This window comes from Pristiophorus japonicus, chromosome 10, assembly GCF_044704955.1.
Source record: "Pristiophorus japonicus isolate sPriJap1 chromosome 10, sPriJap1.hap1, whole genome shotgun sequence".
NCBI lineage: Eukaryota > Metazoa > Chordata > Chondrichthyes > Pristiophoridae > Pristiophorus > Pristiophorus japonicus.
The window spans coordinates 193,322,233-193,349,042 of NC_091986.1; the positions used below are offsets into that span (position 1 = coordinate 193,322,233).

The following is a 26,810-nucleotide window of genomic DNA, read 5'->3' on the forward strand; positions in this document are numbered from 1 at the left end:
AAATTCATTTTCCCTAATTTAAACTTATGTCCTCTTGTCCTACTCTTCTGACTTACCTTGAAGTTATATTCTGGGTGCACTTTACTATATCACTTAAGACAAAGTAAGGAAGGTAAATACAGTATTAATAAACTATTTTTATAATTTAAAAGTAGTCAAATGTTTTTCAGAAATTAAAATAATTCACCTGTGCTTCTTCGGAAACCATAGATTTTCTTCACAAAAGTGAACAATAATTTTGCCAACAGAAAATGTATTTTCTGACTGTATAGTAATGGCACCTGCATCCTTTCCACTGGAGATATTTCAATATCAATGTGCTACAATTGTATGGAATAGTGAGATTTCTAAAAAAAAAGAATCATGTTCATTGGGCAAAGCAGAGCTCCACTGATGTTTCAAACAGGAACACTTAGTTATTTTAATAATGTAAAAGAAAACACACAACCAGAGCAAAGATGAAAGCTGTCTTTCCTCAAGTTGCAAAATGAGATTGAAGTCAGTCTATAGGGGAAAAAAATGATTAGATTGACTAATCTGGGTAATTAATCAAGTAGGGAGAGATTTGTTCCAAGAGTTTATAACATTAGAAAATCATATGAAGTTGCCAACGATATGCAAGCAACCTCTACTACTGTTGTTTTGAACTTGATTGAAAGTATTTTATGCAGAGGCCAGTTGAGCTTGGAATAAGTTCTTTCTGCAATCTTCAATTTTCCATTTTGCACTGCCTATTCCACATGGAACATCTGAAGAGGGGTTTAGTGAAGTCACTGACCCGGTGATGTTGCTTCAGAAACTCAGGCAAAAGTTACTGAAACATTTCTGTTAATGGAAGAAACTGAAAATTAACTCCAGTACTAATAGTCATGCATGACCAGAATAGGACTAGTAAATGTATTAAGTTAAAGAAAAGTTGATAGATTTAAGGGTCTCTGACACCAATTTGCTCAGTCAAGTCAAAGACCCCACAACAACCTGGTTACACCATACAAATCTTTCATAAACCAGGACACAATGGGGTGTTCACAAATTGCTGTTCCTGAGAGACAAATGGACACTGAGTGAGCTCAGATCATACTCAACCTAGCACCATGTGCAAACATATTACACTGGAACATCACATCAAGGTTAAAATAGTTTGAGTACCAATAGACATAAACTTCCAGTTCAGAGTAGAAGCTTTTTCTGAATGGCAACACAATAAGCAACCACTGCTTAGAACTCTTACCACCCACAAGCTAATTATTTCAAAAATCGTTAGAAACATAGAAAATAGGTGCAGGAGTAGGCCATTCGGCCCTTCGAGCCTGCACCGCCATTCAATAAGATCATGGCTGATCATTCCCTCAGTACCCCTTTCCTGCTATTTCTCTATACCCCTTGATCCCCTTAGCCGTAAGAGCCATATCTAACTCCCTCTTGAATATATCCAATGAAATGGCATCAACAACTCTCTGCGGCAGGGAATTCCACAGGTTAACAACTCCGAGTGAAGAAGTTTCTCCTCATCTCAGTCCTAAATAGCCTACCCCTTATCCGAAGACTATGTCCCTGGTTCTGGACTTCCCAAACATCAGGAACATTCTTCCCGCATCTAACCTGCCTATCCAGTTCCGTCAGAATCTTATAGGTTTCTATGAGATCCCCTCATATCCTTCGAAACTCCAGTGAATAAAGGCCCAGTTGATCCAGTCTCTCCTCATATGTCAGTCCAGCCATCCCTGGAATTAGTCTGGTGAACCTTTGCTGCACTCCCTCAATAGCAAGAACGTCCTTCCTCAGATTAGGAAACCAAAACTGAACACAATATTTCAGGTGAGGCCTCACTAAGGTCCTGTACAACTGCAGTAAGACCTCCCTGCTCCTATACTCAAATCCCCTAGCTATGAAGGCCAACATACCATTTGCCTTCTTCACCGCCTGTTGTACCTGTATGCCAACCTTCAATGACTGATGAACCATGCCACCCAGGTCTTGTTGCACTCCCCTTTTCCTAATCTGCCGCCATTGATAATATTCTGCCTTCGTGTTTTTGCCCCCAAAATGGATAACCTCACAAGGGGTTAGGGGATGCTGTGTCAAATCTAAAAAAAAAATAAAATGAGTCCAGTTGAGGGAAGCCTACAGAGCTGTCCTCGTTTTCACGAGACAGGAGATCCTCTCTATGGGATTACAACGGGCCAAAGTTGATGGAGTGGAAGCTCCAAGAACCACACATCCCTTCAGTTAGTTGAATTTAGAAATACATTATTCTTTTAAGAATATATACATTTTGAAGTTGACTTGAGAAAGCCACACTATCAGATGTACTGTCTGTATGATCTGTAGGTTGAAAATGTTAATTCCATAATGAAGCAGTTCAGAACCTAGAGAACCAGGACAGCCCAATCCTCCCTGGTACCATCAGAAAGCAAAAACAACAAGAGTAAAGTCCTGAATCATCTTGTCATGAGGAAGTCCTTTTATATGACTAGTGAGTAACAACATCTGTACCTGGTTACTGAAAAGGTATTTTATACAGCTTTGGACCGTCTTGAACACCATTCTTGAACATATCTGGGTAGTGGAGGTGTGGAGATGAGACAACTAGAATTGAAGAATCTTACAGCACAGGAGGCCATTTGACCCATTGTGCTCGAGCCAGCTCCTAAAAAGAGCTATTCAATTAGTCCCACGCCCTGCTCTTTCCCCATAACTTTCCTCCATTTGCTATCAGGAAAGACAATAACTCAGTAAATGTTAGATGGCAGAAACCATCTCTTGGGCACACTGACCAGTCTGCTGGGGATACCTTCTCCCTCAGTAAATTTTCCCTTAAATTAATAGGGAAACTACTTTTTGATAAAGACAGATCAATCTCATGTTCATATTTTGGATTGCTTGTATGCCCTTGGTATATTTGAAGTCCCCAAGGTGGTATACATCTGGAATTACCGGTAAGTCACCTTGCACCTGCTCCATTGGCCTTTTCTGAAGTTTTAGTAGAAACCCTGAAATCAACCAACAGGATGGAATGAGAAAAGGCTACTTGCCCCAGCATACCTGCTACTTCCATATACAATCTGCCACATCATGGCATTTACACCACCTAATAAATCACCTGAAAGTTCTGCAAAACGTCTTCCCAATGAGATGGTTAAACTTCCAGAATACTTTTATACTTACACCTTCAATATTCAAGCCCAATACGCCTTTCCACAGTTGATCTCCATAATCACTGCGAGAGGAACCAAAGCATTACATTGAGTATTTGATTGTCTTTGTATCTGTTCATCGCTAACATTCCTAACCAATATATAGCACTTAAAAAAAAAGGAACAGCTATCTTTTTCTGAGTTTTTGTTCTACATATCAACTACTCTTGCGTATTTAAAGTTAGCATTTGTCATCTCTAATTATGTACCAACAGTCCAAGTTGAATAACCTACCTACATTATCTTATAAATGTGAAAACTAATGATGGAACAGAGTTACCATTCTGGCTCAGGTTTAATATGCCCATGGCTGAAAGCTGCAGTAGCTTAGCTATGCCCTATGTTAGCCCACACCTGGAGTGCAGTGGCTGATTTAGTTTGAGTTTTTCACCCTTTGAACTCGGCAAGACATACATACCTAAAGTCCTCCCGTGAATAAATCATCCCCCAAAAGTTTAGAGGCACTGTAGCTTTCATCCAGATGGGAATTTGCCATACTTCACACTAATTACGACTGGTGAATTTTAAGTTGATTGGCTAAATAAAGGCCGTTTTGCAACTCGAGGAATTGCAGCTTAAAAGTCGATCCCAAAATAATTCTTGTTGCTGTCGACACATTAGCTGTATTTTAAGACGTCAGAATTTTCTTTGGAACTGCTCCCATTCTGCTACATTTATGGAGAATTTCAGCAGCGACATGGCAATTCCCTATCATGAAAATGTGACACCAAATGCATCAGAGTCAATGAGCCCATATTAGCACTGGGATATGCCAATGTTGCCTTTTCCCCTCTTCACCTATGCTCACACCAGGAAGCACATTTTTGCAACCTATTCAGACATGCTAGTGCCAAAACAGACCCTGAGCTAAAAGTTGTCCCATACTGCCCCAGGGAGAAAGACCTCTCCCTCCTCTTACGAGATGAGGGAAAGTTGACCGATGATCAGAAAAGTTCCACTATCTCATGTAATGCCAAAGCAGCTCTAATTTCTAAGGCTGCTGCCAGAATCACTGGCCCAAGAGCTCCAAAGCCAAAGGTGAAGAGGCAACCAGTTCAAGACCGCTGACCATACATTAGAACACACTTCCACTGTCTAAGAACACAGCAAAGAAATTCCTTCATAAATTCATGAGGTCCACTCCCTCCACTTTCAAGACACATACTTATGCTAGATGGTGGACTCAGAAAATTACAGCAGTGTATGCAGATTGATCGTATGGTTGACCGATCACTGCAAGAGATGCTCTAGATAATAGTAAAGCCTGTGCCAATTAGGATAAAGAAATTGCCTGGTTCTTTAATCAAATAAACTAACTTAGCACCAATGGAGCAATTGTTGAACCCATTGGTTTGGGCAGGGTTGTGACTAATGTACATAGTTGTATTGATGGATCTTTTAAGGGCATTCTTTGGAATACTCCCTGACTCAATTATCTGCCATAGAAGTGGAGTGAGTCTGTGCTAAACTAGAATCTGAAGTGAATATATTTGGCAGACCTGAATCTAGCAATTTTAAATGAGTTAATAAATCAGGGATCTTTGATAGCAAAAATATAAATGAAAACTATGTGCATGGCAGGCATTGACTAAAAGGAAAGACTTAACACAGTTAGATAACTGGACTATCAAACTAGACAAGTAAATGTGTGACAAGGATAATTAACCAAAATCTACTTGCACTTCGATTTTTAAAAATCTTTGTCAACATTATGTAAATTATGAATATAGATAATGCAAAAAAGAAATCCTGAATGTAGGCATTTTAAAATCATGTTTTTTTTAAAATAACGTACAAAGGGCTGCAATCTTGCTATTTAAAATTTGTCCTCTCCTCCTATCAAGCCCTAGTTCAAGCATTTTATTTTAAAATTAATGTTCGTATACACTATGCCCCAAAATATTTCTAATATACACTTTCTTTAAAATTAGAATGCTGGCTAATGGGACACTGGCTAGGAACATAAAAAAAAGGCGGCCAGACTTTTCTTGCAACTAAAAATCCAGAAGAGACAAACATTTAGAATGTTTGTGGATACATTAGCAAATTGAAGTACTGCTGCTGCAAGTAAGTATTGTATAAATTCAAAATGTAAGATTTGTATTTGTAGGGAAGAATACAGCATACTCATCAGCCTGGTTTTATATGGGCTTAAATAAAATAATGCTTTAATGAGTGGTCATTAAGAAAAATTTCCTCTCATCAGGTTTTTTTAAAAATGCTGCTTTCCAGTATCTGGTACAGTAAAGAGTACAATATTTAACATGAAATTTGTAGCACTAAACTATCCAATTTAATCAAAAACTGTGGGAATTTGTCAAATGTGCGCACAACAGTGTGACCCACACTTTCAGACATGGGTAAGACTAATACTTTAGTATATTAGGTAGGCAAAATTGACAAATTAAAACTCAGGGTACGGATGCTCAGCTGAATTTAAATATATTAAGTCTTCCCAGGGGAAAATGCATCCCATTATATGGGACGGTAAATCAGGAAGATTTAGAGCAATCAACAGACCTTCCTGCAAACAGCCATATGACCATGTGGGGAGGATCAATTTTAGACAGACAACATGTAACTACTGAATAAATGAAATTAGGCACGGAATAAATGAGTGCAAATCAGTGTGCAATGAAGTCTGCAAATAAAACAAGGTTAAGGACAGACCTATTTATTGCTACTCAGGTAGTCAATTTAATTTCTAAAAGTACTGTAGTTGGTTATAACAAAAATATTGTAACTTAGGAGCATGCACTTGAACTGGTCATTAAATTTTAGTCTAGTTAATTTGACAAGAAAATATTGTACCTGCATAGATGAAAGTGTTGTAACAATCATAGCTCAGTATTATATAGAAACAAGTACATTAAAAAGCAATCTAGTATCAAATCAATAGCTGCAGACATTAAGAAACCAATTTGCTGCTGATACAGAATGAAATGGTACACCATTAAATGATCTTTACATATTTAAAGCACCTATGCCAAATCCTCTACATGTTTGCATCAGCCAATTTATTCTTAATTAAATTTATGAAATGTATTAAAATAAAAATGTGAACATACCTTAAACCTCTTAGAAACTGAACTTTAAGCTTCAAGGTTAATTTTTTTTAGCCGCCCAATTTTAATTTAGGCTTTCACTAATTTTAACTTTGAGACATTCATGTTCTGTTTGCAGTGTACTCTAGTATTGGGTATTCTAAGAACACGCCACATGGCAGACTCAGTAATTTAATACACAAACCTGAGAAATCTTCAGTACTCTAGTGACTGATTAGTCAGCCTGGCTGATTAATGGCACGTGGAGGGGGTAGATCGGGCACTGGTGACTGGGAATAGTTCTTGTTCTGCTCCAGAGAGAAAATTGGTGTGGATTTAGTCAGGGAACCCTGGAGGGGACACAATCTTAAATTCTTCCATCAAAGGGTTGCAAGAATGCAGTGCACCAGGCAGTCATAGATGCATAACCAATTGAAGTGTTTGAAAGGATAGTAGACACTTACTTGGGAAGTAAGAATATTAAGGGATACTGAAAAAGGGCACAGAACTGGGATTAAAAAGATGAGAGCTGCCATGATTAACAAAACAGATGCAATGGGTCAGATGACCTACTCTGGTTTCTGAAATTTCCTGGTACAGGTAGTTTTGGTTGGAGATTCTTACAAATGGTGACGAGTTTCTTCAAGAGTCAGACAACAGGTTAACCAACAAAGTCATTGATTGCACAGCTCAGTCATTTTACATGCATTTCCTGAAGCTTCCTTATATTATGTGGGACCTACTTTAAATAAAATAGAAGTACAGAACACTCCCAACCTAATTTGCATAAAATGTACAATCAATTAAATTGAGCAGGTTTAAAGTTTTCTGTCAAATCTCAGTATCAACTTTGGTGCCCATAGAGTGATTTTGTTGCTTAGTAGACTGCTTCATGGAATGTCTAGTCATGTGTGAAAGCAAGATGAAATGCAATACATCAACCTCTTTAGAAGTTAAAAAGTAGATGAACAGAAAATGCAGTAGGTGTAGTCCAGCATTTGATCAGTGTTGGGGACTGCTTGCAAGAAAAATCCATTAAATATCTCCAATCAGAAACAAACCAGACAGCAAAATGGTGCACATAAGCCATTTTAGGATTTTACCAGCAATGCAAGTTACCATATGACTGAACATCACTGAAACCTAGGTCACCAATAAAGCCCAGAACTGAGCAATAAAAGTTCACCTCTTATGAGCAGTAGCAGTTTCAAAGAATCTCAAGAATTTAAAAACTCCAAAGAGTTCTATTTATTTCTAATGGGGGGGGGGGGGGGGGGGGAAGAAAATCATGGGTGAGGGGAGAAAGTCAACAAACAAGTTCAATATAGGGAGTGATGATTCCTCGAGTACGAAAGAAGCATTTTTTTAAAAAATTGTAAAGGGATGGTATTTGTTTGTAAATTTTTTTCCTGGAAAGTTAGTATTTTGTTCAAATCCGTAATCCACCTTTCACCACGATTTGTTTGAGACCATCAATATTGGAAAACATTTCTTTTTTACATCTAGAAAGGCGTTTAATAAAATATTCTGAACTCGTTAATTTGAATCATTACCTATTGTGCCAGTAAACAATAGAGAAATCGTTTTAGTCTGCTTTATTTAGTATCATTCACGTTAACATCCTTCGTCCATTTGTCAGAGTAAAAAGTGTTTAAATAGTGCTGTTTACCCTTATTTCATCAGTACCCACGCCCTGCATATCATATACTATTTCAAATCTAATGAGCTTTTTCTCCATTCGAACTAATGTAAGGCCTATAGGATTAAACGCAGTGTTGTTCCTGAAGAATAAATTGTTTAGGTACAGCAGATAAAAGGACAAGAAAAAAATATACAAGGATAAAAAGCACAGAAAATTCTGGATATTTGTTGGGAGAGTCAAAAGATGAAACTTCGGCTCCACTTCTTGCAAGGGCACTTTCACATACTTATTCCACTTACAATTTTGCAACAAGATCAATAAAATTTTTGTGGGAGTTTGTTTTCTGAAAATGTCAAAAACAGTGGACTTAAAAAAATCATCAGTAGATTCCTGTCGACCAGCGTTCCAATGAGTTGAAAAATTAAACAGAAAGTGTATTTCCAGACTTGAGAACTACCAACAGTGAAGTTTTTCTTTTTATTTTTTTTCTAAAACCTTCCAAGAATTGTTGTGCTGTAACTAAAGCAAGACCTCAAGAACGCAGTTAACATTCCAGGTTCTCCCTTCCATCTTTATTAGATCGAAAGGTAAGTAAAAATTTGCTCTCTGGGACTAGACCAGCAGCACTTGCACCAAACCACTCCAAAACAACTTAAGCTTCAAAGCAATGATGTGGGGGGGGAGGGGGGGGGGAAAACAACCAAAAAAAAAAAGTGTGCACCCAGAACTGAGTGGCGACAAGGAAACAAAAATACATATTTTAAAAATACATTGATAATCCTAGGAACGTTATTCAGGATAATTTGATTTCCTCTTATAAATTCAAAAAAGGCTCAATTCAGTAATGTAACAAACATATGATTGAGTAATTTTTTCTGGAACTTTAAAATAAATATTCAGAAAAGTTTACTATACATACAAGCAAATGATATGAAAGTCACACTAACAAAAAAAAAGTGTTCGTACAAGTAGCTGAAATCTGCTGTTCCAGCCCAGTGTCCCCGGAAGGGGAGGCACAGACATGGGTGACTATTGTAGCTGACTATTTTATGGCCTTTTTAAAAAAAAAACAGGGACACTGACACCCATAATTTTACTTTTTATCACACGCTTTACATTCATCTCTTTTACAGCATGCCAAACCCTTTGGCATAGGTAATGGCCTTTAGTAGTCTTTCACTGAGCTTTTCCTTGTTGCAATACTCAGGAAGCAGGAGGACATTAAAACACGTGTGTGATGTTGGCAACCTGGAAGAGAAAAATGATACATTAGGTTCAGTAATAGGGGAAAAAATGGAGTTAATTTGAAGACGACTAAAATAAGTTGGAGGTATAGATACTTGAGGCAGCCACGAGTAAACAGGATTTACTTGCTGGCAGCGGTTATGGATTACAATGCCAGCACCAATGTAGTGGAGCTCTAATACTTTCAAGCAAGAGTTTTAATCAGAAGCTGGAACCCTGGCTTACATATTACATAGGATATACGGCACAGAAACAGGCCATTCGGCCCAACCACGCCAGCGTTTATGCTCCACTCGAGCCTCCTCCCGTCTTTCCTCATCTAAATCTATCAGCATAACCCTCTATTCTCTTCTCCCTCATATGCTTGTCTAACTTCCCCTTAAATGCATCTATACTATTCGCTTTAACCACTCCCTGTGGTAGTGAGTTCCACATTCTCACCAGTCTTTGGGTAAAGACGTTAATTCTGAATTCCTTATTGGATTTCTCGGTGACTATCGTATATTGATGGCCTCTAGTTATGCTTTTCCCCACAAGTCGACACACTCTCTGTATCCACTCTCATCAATCTTTCATAATTTTAAAAACCTCTATTAGGTCATCCTTCAGCCTTCTTTTTTCAAGAAAAGAGACCCCCAGCCTGCTCATCCTTTCTTGGTATGTATACTCTCTCATTTCTGGTATCATCCTTGTAAATCTTCTCTGCACCTTCTCCAGTGCCTGTATATCCTTTTTATAATAGGGTGACCAGAACTGCATGCAGTATGTCAAGTGTGGTCTAACGAAGGTTTGATACAGTTTTAACCTAACTTCCCTACTTTTCAATTCTATACCTCTAGAAATAAACACTAGTGCTTGGGTTTGCTTTTTTTAATGGCCTTGCTAACTTGTGTCGCAACTTTTAGTGATTGGAGATCCTTTTGTTCGTCTACCCTACCTAGACACTCACCCTACAAGTAAAAAGTGATGACCTCATTCTTCCTACCAAAATATACCTTATATTTATCTGTGTTGAACTTCATATGCCAATTATTTGCTCATTCTGCAAGTTTATTCATGTCCTCCTGTCATTTGTTGCAAGCATGAAGCCAACTAACAATCCATTCTACTTGTCCCGACTCTGCATTCTCTGACCTTGCTCATCAGTCTATTATGGGGGACCTTATCGAAGGCCTTTGGAAATCTAGATAAATTACATCTACTGCATTTTGAATTCAATAAGGTTGGTCTTGAAAGATTTTCCCTTTTGAAATGTATGCTGACTATTCATTATTATATTTTTTGTTTCAAATGTTCTTCTATTTTCTCCTTTAGTAGGGATTCCATTATTTTTTACTACTACTGATATTAAGCTGAATGGTTTATAATTCCCTGGACATGTTCTATGCCCTTTCTTAAATGTAGGTATTAAGTTAGCTGTCCGCTAGTCTTCGAGCATTACACCTTTTTCTAATGAATTATTAAGTATGTGTAGTAATACCTCGGCTATCTCTTCCCGAGATTCTTTTAAAATGCGTGGATGCAATCCATCAGGACCAGAGGTTTTATCCTTTTGAGTTTGATTAGTTTAGCACATCCCTTCTTTTTATTTTATTTAATATTTCTGCCAATTCTCTATCGTTACCTGTGGCATTATCCAGGTTATCCTTTAATGACTATTCCTATCCCAGCCTTCCTTTTTTATTGATGTTACTTGATAATTTAATTTCATAGTTCCTCTTTGCCTCCCTAATTGTTTTTTTGACTTCTCTCCTCATCTCTTTGTATTCTTCCTCATCATGCACTCCCCTGCTGTCTATGTACTTAATGTATGCCTCATTATATATCCTCAATAGTTCCCTGACGGCTTTATTCATCCATGGAGTCTCATTCGTATTTAGTTTGTTCTTTCCTTTTAAGTGGAATATATTGTTTCTGCACTCTATTGAACACCGTTTTAAACGTTTCCCATTGCTGTTCTACATCATTGTTTGCCAATATTGTTGCCCATTTTATTTCCCCAAGTTCTATTTCCAGCCCCAAATCAGCTTTTCCCCAATTTATTAACTTGGTTTTCATCATGTCCTTCTCAATTATCATCTTAAAGCGTATTATATTACGGTCACTGTTGCCCAGATGTTCCCCTACTTTTACTTCTCTTATCTGCTCTGCTTCATTCACCATTACTGGATCCAATAATGAATCCTCCTTGTTGGTCTTTTTACATAATGGGTTAGAAAGGAGTCCTGTACACATTATAGGAACTCCATTCCCTTATCCCCTTTACCTACCTCTTCTGTCCAATTAATATCAAAGTAGTTGATATCCCCCATGAATATTGTACGTGTTTTACTAATTTCCACATTTATTTCACCTCCTTAATCCGTTTATGGAGTCCCGAGCAACAACTAGCTATTATCGAACTCAACCTAGCAGATAAAGATATTGGTGCAGAATCTCCATGTTATGTACCAGCATCCGCAGGCTGATAAAGTTTAGTTAAATTTACGTACAAACTTGCTGCAGACCTTGGATTTAGGAGTGGGAGGAGACATTTGTAAAGCTATATATTTGAATTTATAAACAGGGGCACTGCGTGCAAAAGCAAGGAGGTCATTCTAAACCGATTCAAAACATTAGTTAGAGACCACAGTTAGAATATTATGCCCACTTTTGGGTGCCCTAACTTAGGAAGGATACCAGGCCATGGAGAGTATAACAGAAACATAGAAAATAGGTGCAGGAGTAGGCCATTCAGCCCTTCGAGCCTGCACCACCATTCAATTAGATCATGGCTGATCATTCCCTCTGTATCCCTTTCCTTCTTTCTCTCCATACCCCTTGATCCCCTTAGCCATAAGGGCCATATCTAACTCCCTCTTGAATATATCCAATGAACTGGCATCAACAACTCTCTGCGGCAGGGAATTCCACAGGTTGACAACTGTGAGTGAAGAAGTTTCTCCTCATCTCAGTCCTAAATGGCCTACCCCTTATCCTAAGACTGTGTCCCCTGGTTCTGGACTTCCCCAACATCGGGAACATTCTACCCGCATCTAACCTGTCCCGTCCCGTCAGAATCTTATATGTTTCTATGAGATCCCCTCTCATCCTTCTAAACTCCAGTGAATACAGGCCCAGTCGATCCAGTCTCTCCTCATATGTCAGTCCTGTCATCCCGGGAACCAGTCTGGTGAACCTTCGCTGCACTCCCTCAATAGCAAGAACGTCTTTCCTCAGATTAGACGACCAAAACTGAACGCAATATTCCAGGTGAGGCCTCACCAAGGCCCTGTACAACTGCAGTAAGACCTCCCCTGCTCCTGTACTCAAATCCCCTCGCTATGAAGGCTAACATACCATTTGCCTTCACCGCCTGCTGTATCTGTATGCCAACTTTCAATGACTGATGAACCATGACACCCAGGTCTCGTTGCATCGCCCCTTTTCCTAATCTGCCGCCATTCAGATAATATTCTGTCTTCGCGTTTTTGCCCCCAAAGTGGATAACCTCATATTTATCCACATTATACTGCATCTGCCATGCGTTTGCCCACTCACCTAACCTGTCCAAGTCACCCTGCAGCCTCCTTGCGTCCCCTTCACACCGCCACCCAGTTTAGTGTCATCTGCAAACTTGGAGATATTACACTCAGTTCCTCCATCCAAATCATTGATGTATATTGTAAAGAGCTGGGGTCCCAGCACTGAGCTTTGCGGCACTCCACTAGTCACTGCCTGCCATTCTGAAAAGGACCCGTTTATCCCGACTCTCTGCTCCCTGTCTGCCAACCAGTTCCCTATCCACATCAGTACATTACCCCCAATACCATGTGCTTTGATTTTGCACACCAATCTCTTGTGTGGGACCTTGTCAAAAGCCTTTTGAAAGTCCAAATACACCACATCCACTGGTTCTCCCTTGTCCACTCTACTAGTTACATCCTCAAACAATTCCAGAAGATTTGTCAAGCATGATTTCCCCTTCATAAATCTATGCTGACTTGGACCGATCCTGTCACTGCTTTCCAAATGCGCTGCCATTTCATCCTTAATAATTGATTCCAACATTTTCCCCACCACTGATGTCAGGCTAACAGGTCTATAATTACCCGCTTACTCTCTCCCTCCCTTTTTAAAAAGTGGTGTTGCATTAGCTACCCTCCAGTCCAAAGGAACTGATCCAGAGTCAACAGACTGTTGGAAAATGATCACCAATGCATCCACTATTTCTAGGGCCACTTCCTTAAGTACTCTGGGATGCAGACTATCAGGCCCCGGGAATTTATCGGCCTTCAATCCCAATTTCCCGAACACAATTTCCCGCCTAATAAGGATATCCTTCAGTTCCTCCTTCTCACTGAAGCAATTCACTACAAATGAGGCGCTTAACTAGAAGACTAAAGAAACTGGGGCTTTATTCTTTAGAAAAAAGAGGCAAGGAGCAGATCTGAAGGAGGTGTTCAAAACTATAAAGGGTTTTGGTAGGATAAATCAGGACAAAAATATTGATACTGGTCATTGATTCGATGGCTAGAGGACATAAATTCAGACAACCACCAAAAGATGAAAGACAATAGGAAAAATATATTTATGTGTATGGTTGTCAGGACATAGAATGTTCAAGAAATAGCTGTGGAAGCAAAATCCTTCAGCTTTTAATAGGATTGGATAATTATTTGAAAAGAAAAATGTTAAAGGGTCTAGGAATGAGGCAGGAGTAAATGGTTCTTTTGAGAGCCAGCACATAGATGAAGAGTCCAATGTATTTCTCCTGTGCTTTAAAATTCTACAATTCTAGGAGATCAAACCCAGGAACTTCCTTACCTAGGCAGCTCAATACCATGGAGTCACCTTTGGAAGAGACCTTCTTTGTATACATTTTACGCCACAAAAATAAACAGGTATGAATTGGTGAGTTAAATGCGTTTAAGTTCACACACTTGCAATGACCCAACTGAAATGTTTCCAATTACATGAAATGAACAAAGGATGTCAGAACAATGATGCTAGACTCCCAACAGTTGCCTACACCACAGTGTGATCCACAGTTGTTCAAAACTATTATCTGTGAAGATTCAGCAAGAAGCCACTGATGCTTTGCAATACAAATATACACAAAAGCATTGTACTAGATTTGAAGCAGACAGCTGCATCAATACGGTGCCTCTAGGAGACTCAGTACCTGTCAGAATCTGGTCCGTTCTTAGCTATAATCATCTTAAGTTTTCCAAGGCCACCAACCGGTGCTCGATCTGTGCCTGTTGTAAACTGCAGGAAGAGCCGTTTCTGCTCTTCTGTAAATGCGTGGACGATTTCCCAGAACTCCCTGACAAAATATTTTTCGTTAATATCATGTAGTTCACCACTTTAGTGGTCTAACACAAACTCTGAAAGAAAAGATTATCTCATGAAACCATAAACAACAGCGGGTTGGAGACAATAATTGTGGTAGCCTGTTTTTGACTCTCAGAATTCAGGTGTCAGGTCCATAAGATTAATTCACTACAACTTGATGAATGGCCATTTGATGAGAAATGGATGCCACGTTGGACGAAGTAGTGGTAACGTTTCGAAATGAAGTTGTTTTGTCACTATTAAAACATGCCGTCCTTCATAACAGTCTGCGCTAGGTCGTTCGAAGAGCAATCCAGTTCACCCCTCTCTTTCCCCATCTCCCTGTAATATAAAGTATTTATCCAATTCCCTTTTGAATCTGCATCCACCACCCTTATCAAACAGTGCATTCCAAACCCAAATGTTTTCATGTCACCAATCACCTTCAATCTGTGCCCTCATTATTGATCCTTCAGCCATTGGATAGAGAGTTTCTCTTCATTTATTCTATCTAAACCCCTTCATAATTTGAAACACCTCTAAAATCTCCTCTTGGCATTCTCTGCTCTATGGAGAACATCCCCAGCTTTACAGTCTACCCCTGTAACTGTAATTCCTCACTCCTCAAACCATTCTAGTAAATCTGTGTTCTCTCCAAAGCCTTCACGTCCTTCCTAAATTTAATTACCAGAAATTGACACTGTACTCCAGCTGGGACCAAATTAGTGTTTTATATAGGTTTAGCATAACTTCCTGGCTTTTGTACTATGCTTCTATTTATAAAGCCCAGGATTCCATATGCTTTGTTAAACTATCCTGCCAACTTGCAGACCCTTTAAAATTGGACCATTTAGCATGTCTTGTCTCTCCCTTATTCTTCCCATCAAAATGTATCATCTCATGCATTTCTACATTGAATTTTATCTGCCATGTGTCCTCCCATTTCAACAGCCTGTCTATTCCCTCTTGAAGTCTTTTACTATCTTCCTCAGACTCTTTCTCCCCCCCCGCCCCCCACACCTCCAAAGTCCAAGTCATTAATGTACATTAAAAACAGCAGTGGACCTAGTACTCCACTGTATACCTCCCTCCAAAAAGTAGCCAGTCAGCATAATTCTGTTTTCTATCCCTCAGCTAATTTTGTATCCTTGCTGCTACTGCCCCTTTTATCTCATGGGCTTCAATTTTGGTAACAAGTCTAATATGTCATTTTTTACCAACGCCTTTTGAAAGTCCATATACACATCAACTATATTGCGCTCATCAACCTTCTTTGTTACCTCATCAAAAAACTCAATCAATTTAGTCAAAAATTTGCTCTCGGCTTTTCCATGCTGGCTTTCCATTATTAGTCCATGTTTGTTCAAATGGCTGTTAATTTTCACCCAGATTATTGTTTCTAAAAGCTTTCCCACTGACAAACTGGCTGGCCTGTAATTGCCAGGTTTATCCTTCTCTTTTTTTTGAACAAGTGTGTAACAATTGCACCCCTCCAGTCTTTTGGCATCGCCAGTGTATCCAAGGAGGATTAAAAGATTGTGGCCAGCAACTCTGCAATTTCTACCCTTACTTCGCTCAGCAACCTAGAACTTGGATCTTCAATTTAAAAAAGAACTACAGGTGACTCGCTAAACGTGCGGTGATTGTGTTATGGTCATTACTCATTAACTGTTCGCAACATGCAAAATGCAAACACCAAAACAGTCCGCACCAAGTCCACAATACATTAATAGCAGATACATTGGAGATTGAAGTCACTGATCAACTGCAGGTACCCATTATTTTCCAGTTAACAAACGGTTTTATTTCATTTCAACGTTTTTGAACCAGGCGCAGAATTTAAAAGTTTGTAAATTTGAATATATGTGATCTTTCCAAACCACTGTAGCATTTATTGCAACATGCGTGAAGAATCTATTGAATCAAATTATTATAGACATTTCCCCAATATTTTAGCAATTGCTGTAAGGAAACAAAGCTTGTTCAGTTGTACAACAGTTTAGATAGGGGTTTCTATGCCTAATTTTTAAATACACAAAATGGTATCAATTTTTCTCTGCAATATTAAGCTCTAGGCTAAGCGGAAGAAACAACCAGAGATGACAGTCAATGCAACACTGCCAAATCGGTGAAGGTAGAATCAATTCAGTGACCAGTTGCTTTTTTGCAAATATAGGAAAACAAAATCAACTGGCTGAAAAAAATTCACGTGGAACATAGGTTTTCAAACTTGGGTTTCAAGACCCTGACCCACAAGGTCAGATTTCTTCCCATCTCACGAGCTTTCTGAATTTGTTGACTTTTTGGCAGCTATTTCTGTTTTCTGCGATAATAGTTTTCCTTTCAGCGTTCGATCATGAGCCAGATTTTGCTAGAGTGAGATAACTCGCAGTGTGCCCCATTAGTTAGATTCGATAGTCCACGTTTAGTTTTAAAAATAATTTGTCCTTAAAGTTGTTGGAATTGCAAACTGATAACGACACAATGAGGCTTTTGACAAGGTCCCACACAAGAGATTAGTGTGCAAAATTAAAGCACATGGTATTGGGGGTAATGTGAATAGAGAACTGGTTGGCAGACAGGAAGCAAAGAGTGGGAATAAATGGGTCCTTTTCAGAATGGCAGGCAGTGACTAGTGGGGCACTAGTTCAGTGCTGGGACCCCAGCTATTTACAATATACATTAATGATTTCGACGAAGGAATTGAATGTAATATCTCCAAGTTTGTGGATGACACTAAGCTGGGTGTCAGTGTGAGCTGTGACTCGGACAGGTTAGGTGAGTGGGTCAATGCATGGCAGATGCAGTATAATGTAGATAAATGTGAGGTTATCCACTTTGGTGGCAAAAACAGGAAGGCAGATTATCTGAATGGTGACAAATTAGGAAAAGGAGAGGTGCAACAAGACCTGAACGTCATGGTACATCAGTCATTGAAAGTTGGCATGCAGGTACAGCAGGCGGCAAATGGCATGCTGGCCTTCATAGCGAGAGGATTTGAGTATAGGAGCAGGGAGATCTTACTGCAGTTGTACAGGGTCTTGCTGAGGCCACACCTTGAATATTGTGTACAGTTTTGGTCTCCTAATCTGAGGAAGGACATTCTTACTATTGAGTGCAGCGAAGGTTCACCAGACTGATTCCCGGGATGGCAGGACTGACATATAAAGAAAGACTGAATCGACTGGGCTTAAATTCACTGGAATTTAGATGAATGAGAGGGGCTCTCATAGAAACATAAAATTCTGGCGGGATTGGACAGGTTAGATGCAGGAAGAATATTCCCGATGTTGGGAAAGTCCAGAACCAGGGGTCACAGTCGAAGGATAAGGGGTAAGCCATTTAGGACCGAGATGAGGAGAACCTTCTTCACTCAGAATTGTGAACTTGTGGAATTCTCTCCCACAGAAAGTTGTTGAGGCCAGTTCGTTAGATATATTCAAAAGGGAGTTAGATGTGGCCCTTACGGCTAAAGGGAACAAGGGGTATGGAGAGAAAGCAGGAATGGGGTACGGAGAGAAAGCAGGAATGGGGTACTGAAGTTATATGATCATATTGAATGGTGGTGCAGGCTCAAATGGCCTACTCCTCACCTATCTTCAGTGGGGTCAAGTTTCGGGCTGCGCCGTTCGATGCCATTTTTCGGGCCTAAAAGCACGACAAAAACTTACATAGCAATTCTCGGCCTCCCTGCAGGTCCCTCGGAGCTCGGCGTGCAGAGATCAGTGGGGGGGTGGGGGGCGGAGCCACAGCGTCGCACCAATTCTGGAACTGCAGGGGGCGGGGCTAACTCAGATCCGACAACGTCGTGCCAACAGCCCTGCGCGTTGGAGGTCACAAACATTGGCACTCGGCCATTTTTAAAGGAACTTAAAGAAAAGTGCAGATTTGTTTCGTGGAGCTCTGGAAAGGCTTGGTATTGAATTTTGTTGATTTTATGTGCCTGAAGGAATGCTTTTAGCAGCACTATTGAATAAATCACCTGCTGAAATCAGTGAGTGCTGCTTTTTGCTGCTAAACTTCCAGAACAAGTGCTGTATAGGTGCATGCAAAATAAGGACTGTGTTTTGAAAAATAAAAGTGTCAATTCAATACAGCAGTAGAACGTCCACCAAGAACAAAGAATTTCTTGCATGAAGATGTGGAGATATTAGTTAACGTCATTGAGCAGAGATGACAGGAGCTAGATACCAGCAACAGAGGTCACATAAAAGTGCCATCTAAAGAAAAGAAACAACGCTGGAACCAAGTTGCAGAAGATTACAGCGCAGTGGTGCATACCATGAGATCTGGAAGCCAGTGTAAAAAGAAATGGCATGACCTTGGTCAAGTAGTTAGTGTAAGTAATATTTTCATTTTTTAATGTAATCGTAATTGTATTGTGACTATGACCCACCCTGCAGAAAGACGCACTCTGTAAAAATTTATATTTTACTCTTTGCAGAAGAAATTGGCCCACAACAAAAGAGAGGCAACTCGAACAGAAGGAGGCACGCCCAATCTGCATCCACTGACACCCTTGCTATGATGAGTTGAACATGGAGAAAAGCAATCAGTACAGCATAAGCTGGGCCTGCACGCGAGGAAGGGGGTAAGTCCTGAAAATGCATCGTGGCCCTTCAAATCAACCTGCTGCCTGGCCTGCTATGTGTGAGAGTACTCATGGCACCCCTCCTTTGCTGTTAAACATTTGACTGTTCGGATATATTTTGCATAACATGATGATGATGATGCCAACCCTGAAGATCCAGAAGAAGAATCAGTAGAACCAGATGCGGACGATCCAGACTGGATGCTGGCGGCGATGATTGAAATGTCGACAGGGGAGACCTTCCAAATTAATGTTTATGAGCCCACATTAAGGGGCATCAGAGTTTCAACCCCTTGCATAGGTTCTGGTTCCACCTTCCATGGTTTTGATTCCGACGTTGCGGGTCCCAGTGACATAATGGAGCAATTTACACCCATTCTCCCACCATCCCAGCCCACGGCTCGCACTCTAGTACTGCCGCCTGGAACACCGAGCGTCCCACCATCCCAACCCGCGCCTCCCAGTGTAGTGATGCCGTTTGGAATACCGAGCGTCCCATCGTCCCAGCCCGCGCCTCCCAGTGTAGTGATGCCGCGAGGCAGACCCTGGCAGAGAAGATTGGAGACGCGCTCTCCTGAGATGCAGCGTGCAACAGATGCAGCTCAGGTTGTGGCATTGGGTATGGAGACCAATGAGCTTACCTGATCACTCATTGGTAGCGTCAGTGCAGTGGGTGAAGAGGGGACAGTACTGACGGGAGAAATAGCAGTAATGATACGGGAAATTGGGGAGGGAATGTCCGAGGGAGTGCAATTGACGGCACAGGCCGTCAGGGAGGGCATGCAAGTGACGGCACAGGCCCTCATGGAGATAGTTGCTGCAATAAGGGCGCACAGCCCCGCCAATCAAATGACACATCCCATGAAGTGAACATTCACAGAGATGTGGATGAGAGATGGTTGCAGCCTTTCTTTGCTGCTTTTGTTCTTGTTCTTGATGTAGCTGTAGTAGCGTTTTTCAAATTGAAATTGCTTTGTAAGTTTTGTAACCTTACAAGTTAAGTGATCTTAGTGTAAATGCTCACATTTTGTATCTTATTTAATTTTGCACCTAAAAAGTGATCCTGACGTATAAGTGATCTTGAGTGTAAGATTTTTCAAATTGCAATTGTTTTGTAACTTGACAAGTTTTTAAATTAATCTTCAAGAGTCATATTAAAAAGTAAAGTTTGATACAACAAATATTTTATTAGTGACGTTAACTTACAATAAAATATTTTTTCATTAAAACTGAATCATGTTCCATTAACACAACATAGGAACAACTGCAAAAAATAAACATGTCCATGCGCAACAGTTGTCGCAGAGCCCTCAGGCATCAGTAATTGAAGCGTTCACGGATGAGCTGCTAGCGCAGGGCTCGAGCAATTGTTAAAGGAGCACGATGGACCGCCCTCCTCCGACCTCGTGCTCCGGCATCAGGCACTTGCATGCTTTCCTGATCGTCGTCATCGTCCTCATCCTGCTCTTCCAAATTACTATCATGCACTGGACCCTCACGTGGGTCTTCTGGTTCCACTACCAGCTCCTACTGCCTCATGATGGCTAAGTTATGCAGCACACAACAGTGAAGTGACCGACAATCTGAGGAGAGTATTGCAAGTGGCCTCCGGAATGGTCCAGGCATCAGAAACGCTGTTTCAATATGCCAATGGTCCTCTCAATGCTGCTGCACGTCGCAATGTGCGCGATGTTGTATCGACGGTCAGCTTCCGCCCGTGTCACGCGTAGGGGTGCCATGAGCCAGGTGGCCAGGCCATACTCTGTCTCCCAGTAGCCAGCTCTGCCCTTCTGACTGCTGCTCAAACATGCCAGATATAACGCTGTCGCGTAGGATGAACGCATCGCGAGTGCTGCCAGGGTATCTCGCATCGACTGACATGATGCGCTGCTTGTCGTCATACACGAGTTGCACATTGATGGAGTGGAAACCTTTTCTATTCCTGTACTGAATGGAATCCTCCACAGGTGCTCGCAAGGCGACATGGGTACAATCAATGCAGCCCTGTACCTTTGGGAAGCCAGCAATCCTGAAGAAGCCCACAGCTTGTGCGATCATTAGGAACTTGATGAAGTAATTCCTCCGCGCATACAGTGCAGCCGTGACCTGGTAAACGCAGGCATGTATTGCAAGTTGAGAGATGGCGCACACATCTCCAGTTGTAGCCTGAAATGATCCCGAGGCATAGAAGGCAAGTACAGCTGTTACCTTCACTTCAACAGACGAGGCAGTTGGCTTTCTGCTTCTGGGCTGCAAATCTGCTCTCAGCATATCACAGTTCTCAACAACAACTTCTCTGCAGAAACGCAGCCTTTTGACACAATCAGCCTCGCTCATGTCCAGGCATGAGCGCCTGGCTCAATATTGCCATGAGTAAGGTCTCCTGCCCATCAGCCTACGGGCTACAACGTTCCTGGTGCGGTGAGCTCTAATCAATTCTCTCCTATGCAGTGAATTGCATAATCCGTGATGTTGATAATGCAGCACACATTTGAATTTAACTTTTAAACTGGCTGGCTGATTGGCTCTCCCTCCTGGTGCTTTGCATGCCTACGCTGTATCCTGGCCGAACGGCCTGCAGCCTATAAAAATAAATTCACAGCTGTGGAGGCTGCTGCGTTGCCTGTATGTGGCCCCAACCGTGTCCCTCCCCTTTCTCCTGGCCAAATGGCCTCAGCCTCTTCGGCAGCTCGAAGGCTGCTTTCTGCCTCTTCGCCTGCCGTCGGTGGACTGATGCCGCCCCTGTCTCCTACATGAAAGACCTGCCTGATGCATCGCAGCTCGAAGGCTGCTGCTGCTGCTTCACACGGGTAGGAATATTCAATATTTTTTGCTTTATTTATAATTTTTTATTCAGGATGGCTCTTTATTTGTATAAGTGAGACTGTTGAATGCTTGTAAAATGTAATTACTTCCCTCCCCCCATCTCTCGTTCCCTACGCCTGATTTCTAAAGTGTCGGCAAGGTTTTTCTGAGCATACAAAATCTACACTTACTCCATTCTAAGTTAGTTTGGAGTAAGGTTTTATTGCCTAAACTTGCAAAACAGGCGTTAGTGGCTAGACACGCCCCCTTTTGAAAAAAAATCTGTTCCAAAATGAAACTGTTCTTACTGACTAGAACAGTTAGTTCTGGAGCAAACTAAATTCTGAGAATTGCAATTTCTAAGATACTCCATTCTAAACTAGTTGCTCCAAAAAAATAGGAGTAACTCAGGCCGAAACTTGACCCCTATGTTTCTATGTAACAGAGTCTGCGACCATGGCGAACTTAGCAAACAATGCATCTCCTTAGACAATGAGATTAAAGGAGTGGGAATTAGACAGAGGAAGGATTGAGAAGGAGGGCGAATTCAAGTCAAATCAGGTAGAGAAAGAGAAATAAAGAGCAGGAAAGAAAGATAGAATTGAGGGAAAAAGATAGGAAGGAAATTTGACATTTTTTAAATCTCCTTAAACCATTCACAACCTGAAGGAATGGGAATCCACACTTATACTTGTTTACTTTCTGGGCAAGAGGGGTTGATTGGTAGTCATTAACAATTATCACATCATTAGAAGGATACTTGCACTGATAACTACTAAACTTTCTGTGACCAGTTTAATGGGCAATTAATGCGCAAATGCTACAACTTAATGAAAACCACGGGACGGTCAAGGGCGAGATGCAGTTTTCAATAAGCTAATGGCGGAGCAGCGAGGATCAGCCTGCAACTTGTGACAATTCTTAATTTATGGTGTATCTCTTCCTCGTTACAAGTTGCTGGTCGATTTGCACATTAATAACGGCGTGCGTGGTTCAGATCGGTTATTCTATCAGCAAATGTGGCTCAGTGTCTTTCAGAAGTTGTAACAGGGCCCCCTAGGAGTGCCTCAAATATTTGGAAAGGGGTCCCACGGAGATGTTTGAAAACAATGACTCAGAATAATTTCAGTCGATCATTCATCATTGTTTGCATTTTGGTAAATAAGTTGTCGAGTGGTAGCCCACTCCCCTCCAATGGCAGTGATTGGTAATGAAACAGTTGATTTGATTTCTGGATTTTGATGCAGTCATGAGATCTATATTAGAAAATGGCACCCTGTAGGGCAGCATGCAAATTGAGATCAGTGGCACCAACACCTAGATATTGGAGATACAGTTCAATGCTGAAAGAAATTAGTTACAATGTTAACTTGTTTAAAAAAAACTGCAATCTTAATTTAAAAAAAAGAGTAAACCTAAAACCATACCTTACAATATGGGAGTCCTTGGTATATCCACCATCATACTCTGTAGTATCTTCAAGTGCTTGAAAATCTAGGTTCTAAATTTGAGACATCTCTCTCTATTAGCAACTTTAACAACATAAAGGTTCATGGTTTCTAATCCAGCAAATTAAGTAAAAGGGTTTTTAATACTGATTTACCGGACTTCCACAGACTAGTAGCTCAATCTCCTCCGGTCGGAATAAATACTTTAGTGGTGACTCGTTGGTTACCATATGGAAACCTCTTCTAAAGGCTTTAAACTGCTTTTCTACTGACTTGTTGAGAATATAATCTGTATAAAGGTCAACAAAGTCCTGTTTGGTACAAAACAACATCACATTAGATCTACATTGAATATTAACAGGAAACAAACATTTGTATATCCAGCACAAGTATATTTACAATTACAAATTCATGATGCAGTTCTATTTGTATTGTAAATGATGGCTCATCCTCTGACTCTTTCCATCAGCTCAGTGTTTCCTAGTGTTAAGCTCTACTCTATTTCTTCTCCGTATTGGCGAGATCCTCCACTAATCTTTTAACTTTCGCTCAAATGCATGTCCAACTATTGGGACTTCTTGTATCGTGCATTTTTGCAATAAAGTTCTCAAATTCAAGGGGAACATGGTTTGCATTAGGTTGCCTAAGCATAGTTAAACTAGGCTGGACTACAAAACAAGAATGGGCCACTAGGCTTTTAGTAGCTCATAAATGTATTAGGATCTCAGAAAGAAGCTAGGGTTACCCTAAGAATAGGTAGTTACTGGAAATGTTGCAACTTTGAGCTATGTAAAGCTGAAACTATAGACCAGTTAGCCTAACATCTGTTGTTGGGGAAAAATGCTGCAGTCCATTATTAAGGAAGCAATAGCAGGACATTTGGAAAAGCATGATTCAATCAAGCAGAGTCAGCATGGTTTTATGAAAGGGAAATCACGTTTGACAAATTTGCTGCAGTTCTTTGAGGATCTAACGAGCAGGGTGGATAAGGGAGAACCAGTGGATGTGGTGTATTTGGATTTCCAGAAGGCATTCGATAAGGTGCCACATAAGAGGTTACTGCACAAGATAAAAGCTCACAGGGTTGGGGGTAATATATTAGCATGGATAGAGGATTGGCTAACTAACAGAAAACAGAGAGTTGGGATAAATGGGTCATTTTCCCGTTGGCAAACCGTGACTACTGGGGTGCCGCAGGGATCGGTGCTGGGGCCTCAACTATTTACAATCTATATTAATGACTTGGATGAAGGGACCGAGTGTAATGTAGCTAAGTTTGCTGATGATACAAAGATGGGCGGAAAAGTAAATTGTGAGGAGGAGACACAAAATCTGCAAAGGGATATAGGCAGGCTAAGGTGAGTGGGCAAAAATTTGGCAGATGGAGTATAATGAGAAGTTAGCCACTTTGGCAGAAATAATAGAAAAGCAAATTATAATTTAAATGAAGAAAAATTGCAGGGAGTCCTTGTGTGTGAAACACAAAAAGTTAGTATGCAGGTACAGCAAGTAATCAGGAAAGCAAATGGCATGTTGGCCTTTATTACAAGGGGGATAGAGTATAAAAGCAGAGAAGTCCTGCTACAACTGTACAGGGGTATTGGTGAGGCCTCAACTGGAGTACTGTGTACAGTTTTGGTCTCCGTATTTAAGGAAGGATATACTTGCATTGGAGGCTGTTCAGAGAAGGTTCACTGGGTTGATTCTGGAGATGAAGAGGTTGACTTATGAAGATAGGTTGAGTAGGTTGGGCCTATACTCATTGGAGTTCAGAAGAATGAGAGGTGATCTTATCAAAACATAAGATAATGAGGGGGCTCGACAAGGTGGTTGCAGAGAGGATACTTCCACTCATAGGGGAAACTAAAACTAGGGGACATAGTCTTAGAATAAGGGACCACCCATTTAAAACTGAGATAAGGAGAAATTTCTTCTGAAGGTTGTAAATCTATGGAATTCTCTGCCCCAGAGAGCTGTGAAGGCTGGGTCACTGAATATATTTAAGGCAGAGATAGGCAGATTTTTGAACGATAAGGGAGTAAAGGGTTATGGGGAGTGGGCAAGGAAGTGGAGCAGAGTCCATGATCAGATCAGCCATGATCTTATTGAATGGTGGAGCAAGCTCGATGGGCCAATTGGCCTATTTCTTATGATGCATACTAAGCAAAACATTACCATTTTACTCACTGATCTCCTGTGAAACTGCTCAAATATGGAAAATAAAATTTCTTCCAGCAACTGAGTCCCATTTATCTCTTACTCTCTAGTTCTTTGTCCCCCTCAGTTTTGCCACTTGTCTTGCATTCTGTCTTTTTCTACCCTCTGTATGTCTCTCACTTTCCCTTGTCCCTGGTAGCGATGTCTCAGGACTTTCTCATTCATTCTTACATCTCTTCTGTTTTTTCTCTCTTCTGTATGTCTTCCACTCTTGCTCCTTTCCTAATTTATCTAAATTGATTTTTTTTTTTAAATAAACTAACTCCAGGCAAACAGCAAGGTGGCAGCCATCATTCATGAGGTCAGAGGCGAGTATGGGGAAAGGCCCTCAGAAAGCTGTTGCAATAGGAGAGAAAAAATGGTCTTGGAAGGGAGAAATGGGGAGGGGAGGACACCCCATTGCACATCACACTGGGGTTATACTTCACAGTGCTCAGTCCAACCAGTGTAAGATAGTCCCCCGGAGGAGGTCTTGCACCACTTGGTTTTATAGTCCATTCTGGAGTCACATCACGAGCTGAACCCAGAATTATGCTGCCGCCTTTATGTCGATGCAAAAGCAGTATTACTGCAGTCTTAGTTCCTTTAACTCCAAACTTTGGGATTTATCATCCTGACATTACCTTTCTGTTTTCATTTGTCACTGGAATCTGATCTCCATTCTCCCTTAAGTCACACATCACTGGAGTTCCAAACAAGTCAGTCTGTGATATCTGGAAAGTAATCATCATGTCATCCTCTACGCTGCCATCATACTCACTAAGTTCTTTTAAACTCTGATGCAAGACCTAGGAAAGAAAGTCAAAATCATGTACATTATTTATGGGGATGCATGAAAATTATTGTTGATAACATCTACTCATAAAAAAGCTAAAGTAATATTTATAGCGTTCAGTGTGGAATAGAGACTGGGTTAATAGGATTTTGGTAAAGCACAATGCTGACTGTCACTACTCAGCAGGAGAAGTACACATTACTCTTAATTTGAAGTTGCTTAATTAAAATGATCTGTTAATTTGAATTGAAATCATGCAGAAACATCTCTTGTACTGTTTTATACAAATTGCTTAATTTAAACCAGTAGAATTTTGTGAGCAAAAACTGACTGAATTAAGAGGACAGATTGTGTTTGCCTTTCAATTCTGCTCCCCCCCTCCCTGGTTCATTTAACTTTTACTTCACCCCCCTTCAATTTTCCCCACTCATCTATTACTTCTCCTACCTCTGCAGATTAAGGGAATCAGATCCAAACTAAGAAACTTGCTTGTGCCACTGAGAGAAGTGCTCCATAACCTATACTGGTTA

The 26,810-nt window shown here is 40.6% G+C and overlaps 1 protein-coding gene across 3 annotated transcripts in view; it reads right to left on the minus strand.

The window, feature by feature from the left end:
* Positions 1-5,855: 5,855 nt before the first annotated feature.
* Positions 5,856-26,810, minus strand: part of ube3a (ubiquitin protein ligase E3A) — a 71,952-nt gene continuing 50,997 nt past the window's right edge. For all 3 annotated transcript variants that reach the window (XM_070892450.1, XM_070892451.1, XM_070892452.1), the window contains 5 exons: positions 26,129-26,293; positions 23,444-23,599; positions 23,268-23,341; positions 14,293-14,436; positions 5,856-9,131 (listed from right to left, as the gene is read on the minus strand). In XM_070892450.1, the coding sequence (XP_070748551.1) occupies positions 9,011-9,131; positions 14,293-14,436; positions 23,268-23,341; positions 23,444-23,599; positions 26,129-26,293 (660 nt within the window). In that variant the 3' untranslated portion in view covers positions 5,856-9,010. The remainder of the gene's footprint in view (positions 9,132-14,292; positions 14,437-23,267; positions 23,342-23,443; positions 23,600-26,128; positions 26,294-26,810) is intronic.